A 12,334-nucleotide genomic window follows, 5' to 3' on the forward strand; every position below is an offset into this window, starting at 1 on the left:
TGTCTACTCCATGGCTGTGTCCCAAATTCCTCTTTTCCTACTTCAGTGGTATTAACGTGTAACTGACATGCTGACAGGTGTGGCAAAGCAACATTTTAAAGGGTAATAATGGTATTTTTCAACCCTCAAACCCTATTTTCCCATGTCTTTGTGTCTAAGCGGCTGATGGGGGGCAACAATTTTGGAAAAGTGGTCGAGTATTGAAGGAGAACGCTGCAGATGCCAGCCACGGAAAAAAAGACTGTAATGTTATCACTCGTGGCAAACCTTTTAGTGGACGTAAATTGACAGTGAGGAGTTGCCCCATTGATTACACCACAGGCCGTTTAGCGGCTTCTGTCTGCAGCGTTCTCCTTCGATTCAACACAGATCTCCTCTTTAGACACGAAAACATGGGGAAATGGGGTCCAGGTTGAACATTTACAGAATTACCCTTGAAAGCATTTAACTGTCACTGACTACATTTTGAACTTTAAAAATGATTGGACTTCTTTTCAGGTTAGGCTAAGACTATCATACATAAATAAATAAAAACGCAAACCATGAACAGCAATGCAATTCAAAGCAGCTGAGCTTTGCATTTACTTTTCTGAAACTTCAATGGCGGTTGATGCATTGACTTGCAGTTAGCGATATTTATTGGCCACTGTTTGGTCTTGTCTAACAATTTTCTCTTTTTTTGGAGGATAATTGATAAGACTCCTATCACAAGAGTAGAAGAGGGATGCAGTCAAGGCAGGTACAGCAAATACTGGAGGGGTGTTAGTTGTTAGGTTGGAGGTGGGGAGCTCACTTGTCCACAGCAAACCAGAGGGAGAGTGGATAGAGGGGAGAGAGTGAGGGAGGGCTGCAGGCTGCCGCGTGGGGAGCAGGTGCTCTGGTGGAGGGGGGAGAAGGGAGAAGGTCTTACCTCTGGGGCAGTGAGGAAGGGAGGAGGGGTGTCAGAGAGGACTCTTATGAGGCCATTGGGACACACATGATAAGGCATTTCCAGCTGCACAGAGTTAGACAGAGTTAGACCAGGATTCAGAAAATAAAATGTAGAGCAAAGGTTCAGAGAAGGCAGAGGAAGATAAATCTTTAAGGTGTATTTCAACTTTTTTTCCACAAGACACATTTCGGGGGCACTAACACCACCCTGTTAACCACTGAGACGAAACAAAATATCACACGTATGTTGGATGTCTTCACGTGGCTTAAAATAGCTCGTTTTTTCACATGCTTTGAGTGAAAATGGGATCCAAGCTGTAACCGGTAAAAGCAAACACACTTTCTCCATCTTCTTTTTATAATGACAGTCAGTCTTATTGTAGAAAAGGGGAGTTGTACTGGCAAACTTGATCTAATGCCTCACTTTCCTTAGCTGCTCTTGCACCTACAGTGACTGAAACAGTTGCACTAGCTTGCAACAAGCTACAGGGTGAAACTTAGTGTGCTATTAGCACACTGGCTGAAAGGTTCCTGTTTTAAAGTGTGCATTTTAACTTCATGTGATCTTGCTCAGAACTGCTGACATTGTTGTGCAGCCGGCTGATCAATGAAGGAGAACATACCAAAAGTTAATTTAGTGGATACTATTTTTTGCTGACATTCAAATTGTTTTGTATTGTTACACATATTTCTCAATCCTCATGTGTAAAAAGGCTGAAATAATTAGCTAATGACATTTGTAATTTTACTAATGACAGTTTAGTGCACAGCTGCCGAAGCATCACGGTTAAAGGCCAATCAATTTCCCTATTTTTTTGCAAAAGTGTTTGAGTAATACATAATCTGCACGTTCAACTCAATACTCTGAAGAGTCTGGGTTTTGACAGTGAGAGCAGCTGATGTGGCCCGTAGCAGCAGGGCACTGTTCACCGTGTCATTCTCGGTCCATCTCTGCATCTCAGTGCTCCGAGCTCGCTGCCTCAAGTGTCTTGAATGGACCTGAGAGTAGTTGCCGTGGCAACCACAGCAAGTGAGGTGGGGATGGGGAAGCAGTTAAGTTGGAGACGTGACCCTCTTTGCGTACTGCGTGTGTCTTTGGAATAAGGGTGTGTGGAGGAAAATGTTTTCTTGGTTTTTCATGTTATTTACAGCAGCTTTTGGCTATAAAAAAAAAGATCCTTCACAATTGCAGTTTTGATCTGAAAAAGACCTTCCTGGTCAGACCTGAACAAGCAAACGTCTGGTTTAATGTGCCAGATGTTTTATGATCAGCTACATTTGACGTGTTTCATGTGTCTTCAGAGTTGCTCTGGTGTGTCGGGAAATTTAAAACGAACACATTTTCTCTGAGCTGTCGTCGTCAAATAATGATGGAAATCTGGTGTTATTATTGTCTGGTTTGATCTTTGACATTTTGCAGTTTAATTAGGGTCAGTCACCTGTGTGAAAACCTATTTTACTGGCTCAGCAATTGATTTTAGCCGTCTCATTAAAGTGCAACAGTGGACAAGAACAAATCCAGAGTGTCTAAATAGAAAAATAGGCTAAAATTTAAAAAGGCATATCCAACTGTCAGCGAGAATGATAATGAGACGTGAGCAGGAGACGCAGAGTGAAAAGGTGCGCCTCCACAGGGGATCCAGGTGCTAATGACGAACCTCGATGCAGTGTGGACTCAAACACTGATTCTAAGAGAGGCAGCGGTGCTTTCTTTCTCCCTGTTCTTCTCAGTCCCTGGGACTTTCCTCTTAGTCTCTCGGTCTCCCTCCGACCGGCTCAGCACAGAGTCTCTTGCTAATCCACTGAGGGTGCGACTAACACAGAAGCTAATGAGATTAGGACACTGGAGGCTTCTCTCCCCTTCCCTCCGTCCTGCGCTGCTTTCCATTTATCACTGGCTGCTAATCTTTGTGTGCCTGTGTGCAGCGTAGAGTATGTGAATTTGGTTTTAGACCAACTATTAGGGATGTGACTCAGTAAGAAAATGGCTAGTGATTTAAAGAGATGAAGTAGGGGATTAAGAATTGTAATACTTGTTACAGAGATCTATTTTCTGTGATGTATGATACGGCAGAGCACGGACGCTTTGAGGAAATGCTGGTTGGGAACTGGACCTATTTTAGCTGAATACATTTTGTCAAATGCTATTGAAAAATAGGCATTACACATGTCTACACTTTAAACTGTACATCACTCTATCGCGAAGGCCCGTTTCGCTCTTTGCTCGCCGATACTTTTAAATGTGGTCCTTTGACACTCCAGCCTCAAACATTTGATTTGCTGTCTTTCCTCTGTGGTGTAAAGAGAAACCTTGACCTGAACTTGTGAACTGTGTCTCCCTGCTGAGACACACCAGCTGAAGTATATTACTTTTGCCACTCACTCGAAGGCGTCCAAACCCCTTATCCTGCTTCAGTGGATTCAAGGGATGTTGAGTCTAGAAACACTTTTAAAGAGACAGCTGCACAAAGCTCAAGCTCCCTTCAGACGAGATTCTGATCTCTGTTTATTAAACATGTCAGGACTTCTTTATTTTCCTTTAATTGTTTATCTTCTTCATAGGATTCCTGGATGCCTCTATGGTGTTTCTTTATGTTTATTGCATTCTTCTTTCATTCTTTTTCATTTTCTTTTCTTTTATTCAATGACGATTTCTGTCTTTACTTTCATTCAGTAGGTCCAGCATATGGTCGATAGATTCACACGTTTTCTATGCTTAAAAATGTATGATACCCATAACCAGGCTTTGTGAAAAATGTTTGCTGACTTTTGGTGGTCAAATATTGTGATTATATGATCGTAAGAGTACATTTGAATAAAAAAAACTACCAGGTATCCTTTTATTTCTTTTATGCGTTTTGTCTGCAACACATTTCATTGCATTAAATATCAGTACATTTTATATGCAAATGTGCATGTATTTAAATGTATTTGCCATTGTAATATCTATTGGAATCTAAAAATGTTCATATTAGTATTGTAATATAAAGTTTATGCCAAATGCCTGGCCATAACTAACCATATCAAGTTGTGGGAACATGTCAAATGAGCTGGAGAGAGAGAGTGAAGACAGACATGAGGGAGAAAGGGTAGCAGAGCTGGAACGTGTCTGTCACGGAACAAAGTGTGTTGGCAGCCGATCCCAGATAGCGTCACGGTGACTGACAGGTGGCGCGGCCCGTCAGGTCCTCGACGCTGCAGCTGCACGGTGGATCATGGTCGATTTAGATCTGTTTCAGCATTTGCCTGTGCATTTCCATGCCTGAGTGTGTGAGTTAACAACGCCAACACTGTCTTTATGAAGAAATGTGTAGTAGTTAAGAGTGCAAAGAGTATACATAATTTACTGCAACAAACACACACACTTCATGAACACCGTGACTGAGAGGTACATTGAGATGATGTGACAGAACCACTCAATGAGCTAAGTGAAGAAGTGTAAGGCTGAGTGTGTCCATGGAGCGTTTTTCTCTGTAACTAAAGTGCCGGCAGGGCGGGATCTTTTTGGGTTACTATCTATCTACAGACACAGCCAGAACAAGCTTCTCCTCCATTGTCTTGGTTACCAGGGAGACGAGCCACACCCCAATCGGATATGTGATTGGTCGCCTTTGAAGGAATGACAGTGACGACACCAGCACCAACTAGGAGCTGCACTAAAAAGTTGAAGCGATTTGAAAAAAAGACTCTGGGTAAAGAGTTTCTTTCTCTAGGCGGTCAAACATTTGAAGAAGAAGAAAAAAAGCCTTGACGGGGATTAGAAAAACACTATATGGACACTTGACCTTCATTTTTCAGTGATTTACACACTAAATTCCCCACCATGTGAACTCATTTTCCACCCCTCACCATTTTAAAGGTTGATATCTTCTCCACACTGTATTTGCCCAGAGTCTGCCCCCCAGACCATTTATCTACCAAGATGGTTATACAAACCAACAAATATGTTCTATAATTCTGATTCATGAAACAAATATGTGCAAGTAATTCCTTGAATCCATCCTGCTCTGCCTGTGAATGTCCTCTAGGCCTTTCCATGGGGTCTATCTATCTGGTGAAGTAGGAAATGAACATGGCTTTACAAGCTGAGCCCACCCGGGGCTTTAATTAGAACGAAATCATCGGAATGAGCTTCAGCTACAAGCGGTCATATCCACCTAACCCTCTGGAGAAGAAAAAAGGTCTTCCATTGTAAATGTTTATTACTATCATAACTGTGATGCATGCTAAAACTGAACATAGCAGCAAATAAATATCCTTAATTTTACATCCTCCCAACTAATTATTGGCTTAACTTCTCTGTCCTCTTTGAGCCGATTCCCACGAATCCTCATAACCAACAAGTTATAACCTCTTTATTCACACAAACCCTCAGTGGGAAACCACTCTCCTTATTCCTCACTGAAATGTGACTATAATAAGCTTTGATTGACTGTGGGGGGGCAAATGTGGAGCACGCTCTGCTTCCCACGCATGGAAATGCAAGCTGGGACTGATTAAGCTCCTGATGCTCAGAGTGGGAAACCCCTCTTTCTTGAGTAGGGGGATAAAGCTCTGCATTTTATGTGCAGGGGCTCTTTTATGCCTAAATATCCAACTTCAGATTGCATGTGTGTGTGTGTGTACAGAGCTCCCACGTGAGGTTACAGTATGTGTGTGTGTGTGTGTGTGTGTGTGTGTGTGTGTGTGTGTGTCTAGAGGCAGAGCGATGGCACACAGTGCATGGGCAAGTGATCAGCAGATGCTCCCATTAATTAGATGTAATCAGAAATAAGTAAAAGGGTCGACTGGAGGAAGACTTGATCTTATGTGGTGGCTAGTTAATGCATTCGACTGCAGCCAGGCCTGTGTTTCTATCAGTGAATCACTCTGTCAGTTGATTCAAGCAGGACAAGGACAATTTGCAGCTATGGTAACTATAGGAATCCTCTTGTTCACTCTCACGTCATGTCTTCCTACTGGCCAACCTCAGTGCTCATGTGCTCACAGCCCCATTGCTCACCACAAACACATCGATCTATTGCGGCAACAAAAATGTCAGCACGGTCCAGAATTGTTGCATGAACAAGAGGTAAAATGTACCCGTGCACTGCCGGGACCCGGCGCTTGTGATTGCTCCGACATACCTTCTGTTTCCGCCTCTCCTTCCTCTTGTCCTCTGTGTCCTGCAGCATCTTTTCTCTCCACAGGTCAAAGAAGTAGGACGGGTTGGTGTAGAACTTCAGACCCTCCTTGCCATCGTCCCTGCAGAAACCAAATAATCGCATTGCATTATGGTTGGCATGCTGGAGAAGAAGTGTTTCTTTTCTTTTCAGAAGCTAAATAATGACATTGATAACTTAAGCAAGGCTTCAAAAGGCTGGAACTTGGGTTCTCAAAAGTGAATATTTGCTGCCTGAGTGAGTTATGAACAATGAACTGAATATCTGTTGGACGTAACGGATTTGAAGACATCTTGACCCGTGAACAAATACAATGAGCAAAATTAGTTATTAATAGATTGATCAATCAATCAAGAAAATAATTGTCACATCGATCAATAATGTGAGTTCCAGATCGAGATGATGCCACATTTCAAATGTAGCTTTTTTCCATTCACAGCTACAACTAACCATTGTTGTCATCATTGATTCATTTATCCAATTATTCTCTTGGACAGCAAATGGTAGAAAGAGGATGTCACAATTTCCCACAGTTCAAGGTGAATACTTCAAATGTCTTTTTTTGTTCAATCAACAGTCCAAAGCCCCACAAATATTCCCTTCATAATAATGTCAAGAAGCTGGAGACAGAGAATTTTTAAATGTTTGAAAAATTACTCAGTTATTTTATTGAAGACAAAATTATTCTCTTACAGATGGCTTGTTTTCCTTTTAAAATACAGGAAGAGGGAACGTTTGATAATAATCATTTCTCTTTTCCTATGTCCTGCCCTTGCCCTGTCTCAGTCTGCTTTCCTTCAACAAATCATATGTTGACCATCTCCCATGAATAATAGCTTATGTCCTGCGTTATCATTTATTCTCTCTCAACTCTGCTCCGCTCTCTGTCTTCTGCACCCACATTACAGAAGCCTTTGTGGTTGGTGGTCACTGGGGAGAACAGTGCCATGATGATAGGGAGGGAAACTGTAAAAGACTTCTGACAGACACAGGTAGTTATCGCATCAAAAGGTCCTTCTTGACAAGGAAATTATCATACACAGGTGCTGTCCGGAAATGTCATTTTATATCAATTTGGTGATAAATAGTAAATTGAATTAAAAATATTTTTGTGGGTGTATCACAACAATTCAGAGGTCCTAACTTGAATTTAGCTTGGGAGGCAATCATTTGATGATGACACCGATAAGAGCAACAAATACAGAACATGAAAAGGCTTCAAAAAGCATGAGTGGAAAGTTAAATGACAAGCAACACAACAAAGGGAAGACAAATGAATGTGGCAATGGGATAAGGAAAGGGTGTGTGCACTGCGGGTATATTTGACGGTTTGTGTAAATCATTACACATCGTCTTTATTCTGTGTTTATTTGAGTTGTGTGTTTGTGTGCGTCTTTTTTTTCTTGGTTGCATGAGTGATAGAAGAAGAGAGAGCCGAGCACAAGTGTTCAGAGTAGGTCAGAGAAATAACCGCCTGGGGAGGTGTCCCAGGGAGACTCCTGATGTGATGTGTGGAGGAGAAGAGATGAACAAAATGAGGAGAGGAGCAGAGAACTCAAAAGGGGGTGTTTTCTTACTTTTCTTGGTCTTGTTTGATAATTAAGTGCTATTAGGCTCATAGAACTTGTGTTTTTTTTTACCTGTGAAATGATCTCGATTAATCCAAAAAATAATCGTCAGGTTAATTGATAATGAAAGTTATAGCTAGTGTCAGCCCTAATATTACTATTTAGACACATACACACCACTCTTTCTCTCACGAACACACTTGTAGAGCAACAGTCCTCTATAATAGATATCTAATCAATCACACTCCATCAGTTGTTATTCAAGGAGAGGGGAGAACAATGCCAGCCAGTGCTGACTTTAAGGGTTACATAGTAGATGTGTGTATGTCTAGTTCAACTATCACCATTAATCCTTGTTTGAAGTAAAACTGACATGTAGCCTTCAGCTGGGACGAAAAAAGAAATACAAAAAAAAAAGATTGGGAAATAATGTCAGTGAGGCAGACACCCACACTGGCCTTTTGCTTGGACATGTCAAGGCCCAGGCGTAAAAGAAATGCCCTTATGGCATATTAAAATACCACAGCCTACACCTTTCTCCATGCAGTGCATATGTACGTGTCTGTACAGACACACAATACAAAGTTGTGTTTTCCCTGTAACCTTCATCAACTGGCTTGGACACAGAGACGTGTCATATAAAATACTGCAAGAGAGAAAATGAAGTGGGAGGGGAAAGAAAGTGAAAAAAGCAGGGTGAGAAGGCTGATAAATAACAGGGAGGGTGTGCTGGCCAGCAGAGCTTTTTATAGATTATACATCTTCAGATGTATCGCTCTATTGCTCAACAATCAAGAGCCAAGAGATGTCTGGTGTGAAGGAGTCACAAGCCTGCCAATGATGACATACCGACCAACCAAAGTGCACAAGCAGCTTAGGGTGTCTTTTCTATTTCCTCTGTGTGCCTCCCTGTGAGCATTACTGTTCATAAAAAACATTTTCTGTGGCACAGAAGAATGGGCCAAATAACAGCCAACATTCAATGCCATTTAGCTGCGTTTGTGTTAACACAGTAGGGTCTTTCTTTATGTCTTTCAATAAAATACAAATACATTTTTCCCCAATCTCCACACTGACGAGAATAGAAACGGATACATATATGAAAGGTTGTTACAGTTAGTGAAATGCTGGACTCACCAGTTGTAGGTAACGTCAGTTTTTTCTTAAAGAAGGGAGCAATGTCACTTCTCAATCTCCTCTATTGTAGTGTCATCATGTCACTTGTAAAATGCACCTTATAACTTACTTTTAGCACACGATTCATTTAAAAAACAAAAACCTAAAAAACCCATCATACCCAGAAAGCCTTTTGTAAAGTCATTGGAACTGGATTCAGACCTGTAGGGCGTGAGAATGTTGAGGGGTGGCGGCTGCTCGCATGTCTGGAAGCTCTCCTGCAGTGGGACGGGCAGCGACTTGCGGTCAAACAGCTGCTGGTCCTGAATGGTGGAACTCCTGAAGGCCTTCCTCATGGTAATGTCCTGAAGAGACACTACGGAATGGAAAGAGGGATGGAGAATTAAAAAAAAAAGAGGGAGAGATGGGAATATCGGTTATTAGATCAAGTTCTTTATATAAAAAAAACATGTGATCCACATATGTTTGCCAACCAACAGACTGTCTCACTCAAGTCTGAACACAAGCACCGTATGGCTCCATCTTGTCATTATCATCATCATCATCATCATCATCATCATCAAAGCATAACGAAGCACTGCACCTATGAGAAACTATAATCATCCTCTCTTGGACTAACGCTGCATTGTTGTCCTCATTGGATAATTTCCAATCCCTGCTAAAGCAAACCCACACAGCATCCAGACTAAACTAGGCTAAGCCAGAGGAGGCTCGGCCAGGCTAAGGTCGTCTGTCGGAGGCTGTGGGGATAAGCGGCCGTCTTTCGTACGGGAACAGCTGACATTTCCGGAGGGTGAAAGAAGAACTTGATGCTGCACAGCGGAAGCTTTCTGGAAAAAAAAAACTGGTTGGAGAAATTGCTGAGGGGAAGAGGAAAAACAACCACACTTGTGCTAACCCTTAATCTGGCCGGGCCAAGTAGAAAACAGCAAGTCTTGGAAAGAAATCCACTGGATCCACAACTGGATATGAATTATTCATGAGGGAATGACACATGGATACACTTTAATGCTGCCCAGAGGAAGACTGAAAAAAGTCATGTGGCATATAGAAAATATATTGTATTGTACCACACACATACACAACATCCTAGAATCAAATACTGAACTATTAACCTGTACGGTGAGTTGATCTCTAAAGCCAGAACACCTGAGTCATCAAGACCGCCATTGAATGCTTGTCTTGATTAAATGAGACAAAAGGCATTTTAGTATGCAAAGGACAAGCTAACGCAATCTGATCTTCTACATTGCGGCAGTACATCTGGGTAATTACTTCCACACACTCAGCGTAGTGAAAGGCCGGCCACCTGAGGCACTGAAGTATCATTATTAACAAACACTATCAGTGAGTCGAGGTTCGTAACACTCTGGGAGAGAGGCAGGAGGCCAGAGAACGGAGGGGTATAATATACAGGGGACGGAGTGAAGAGCCACTAACAGTAAAACAAAGAGCAGGAGCTGACATACGGGAAGTATTCCCAAGAAATACAGACGAGTTGATGGCGAGAAGAGGATTGGATTGAAGAGCGGAGGGAAAGACAATAAAACTAACATGCGGAAGGAGTGGTGTAGAAGAGAGCAAGAGAGAAAACACACACCCATAAAAACACAAAGTATGACCTCGGTGAGACAAACAGTAAGGTATGAGTGAGGTGTCCCATAAGAGAAGAGTAAAAATGTAGGAAAACTGGTAATTAACATCTAATTTCTTGGGAAAATTGAGCGCACAACTGTGGAAAATATAGGACAATGTCAAAACATGAAGTTCTGTCTGTGAACTGAGATGGATGTTTGGGTAATAATTTAACTGGTAACCTTTGTTTTCTCTTTCAAATAGATTTGGGTTGACCTGCATGATTGTTTTTGGTGATGATGCAGCATTTCCAGATCTCAGCTATCAACTTGGTGAGAGTACAATCTTGTTATTAGAGACAGGGACGAACGACGCCCTGAAACTAGGCATAAATAGACCCAAGTTGTAATAAACTAGTCCTTGAGAACTCGTGCTTGTATCAGTGAGTGCAACGGAATAAACTTAAATTCTCAGATCAGCGACATAAGAGGTGACTAATGATAAGAAGGGAAGCCACAGTGGGATGACAATTACTGCACACTGCCCAGAGCGATCACAGAGGAGAGAAATGCCAGGGATAAGTAACAGGGAGATCTAAGAATGTGAAGTAGATTAGAGAGGGTAAAGGATAAATATGTGGAAAAGGAGATATGAACATTAAAGTGACGCTTTAGTGATCCCTGTAGGGCATTTCACCTTTTGCCTGGCCTCCTTTCCACTGGAAGGTCAGGAAAGTGCACCAACATTCTCCCTCTCACTGCTGACTAAATTACAGAATGAAACGACAGAGTGGACGACAGACAGATAACAAACAACCTGCCGGGGCAAGAAGTAGCCGGTGAGCGGCAATCTGGTGTTGCTGAGGGCTGCACGCTAAGCAAGAACGCGGTGTCCTGCCGCCCCAATGCATTTAGGGAGAGCAGAGCTGTCAGATGGTGTGACCAAAATGTGCAAAAGCAACAAACAAGAGAGAGACAGTGCAGAAGTGTGTGTGAGGATGAATCTGATGCAGACTGAGGTGGCTATAAACCTCTGGCGAGCAACACTGAGCACAGAGAGAGGCACTAATCAATGTGGGCAGAAACAGAGAAGCACACACACACACACGCACACACACACACACACACACACATACACAGATATCTTAGCATGATGTTCTACATCCTAATTACAAAATGTCACTTATTCAGCTAAACTACCAATTACTCCCATTTAGTGAAGATATTTAGCTAATGAGAACAATTTAAGTGAGCTTTGAGTGAGTTAGTGAGAGGTTGTAAGTGTGTGTGTGTGTGTGTGTGTGTGTGTGCGTCGAGCAGCACCAGGTGCAGCAGCAGCGTCTAATCTAAGCCAGTGAACCTCCTTATCAGTAAGCCAGTGGTGGATAGTTTATCTCTCTCTCTCTCTCATATCTTTCTCTGAGAGAGATAGCATCTAGCTGGAACACCCTCAACCAAAGCCAGGTGAGGAAGCACGCACACACACACACACACACACACACACACACACACGCACACACACACGCACACACGCACACACACACACACACACACACACACACACACACACACACACACACACACACACACACACACGCACGCACTCCTCAGCTTCCTTGAACGTTTCAAAGAAATTATGTTTTTCCTCTTCGCCTCCTGCCTCATCAAGATGCAGTCCTACACACAACTTCTGAACACAACTTCTGAACACAACTTCTGAACACAACTTCTGAACACAACTTCTGAACACAACTTCTGAAGATAAGAAGAGGCAGAGGCCAAACTGTCTTTTAGCATGCAGACACGGCTCTTCATTCAGTTGTACTTCAATGCAAATGCTGCCCTATATTTCCCCTCCTGTAGCCCTGAATTACTCTTTCTCCTCATAGTTTTTGCTCCATTTTGTTTTTCATCTTTTCCTTCTTTCTCTTGTAAACATGTTTATTGATTGTCCTTTTTCTTT

The 12,334-nt window shown here is 42.3% G+C and overlaps 1 protein-coding gene across 1 annotated transcript in view; it reads right to left on the reverse strand.

Moving 5' to 3' along the window:
- Positions 1-12,334, reverse strand: part of wasf1 (WASP family member 1) — a 47,739-nt gene that overhangs the window by 8,065 nt on the left and 27,340 nt on the right. The window contains exons 4-5 of the mRNA XM_034527737.1: positions 8,999-9,152; positions 6,057-6,174 (exon numbers count right to left, since the gene is read on the reverse strand). Coding sequence (XP_034383628.1) covers positions 6,057-6,174; positions 8,999-9,152 — 272 coding nt within the window. The remainder of the gene's footprint in view (positions 1-6,056; positions 6,175-8,998; positions 9,153-12,334) is intronic.

The sequence above is a fragment of the Cyclopterus lumpus genome, chromosome 24 (assembly GCF_009769545.1).
Source record: "Cyclopterus lumpus isolate fCycLum1 chromosome 24, fCycLum1.pri, whole genome shotgun sequence".
Classification (NCBI taxonomy): Eukaryota; Metazoa; Chordata; class Actinopteri; order Perciformes; family Cyclopteridae; genus Cyclopterus; species Cyclopterus lumpus.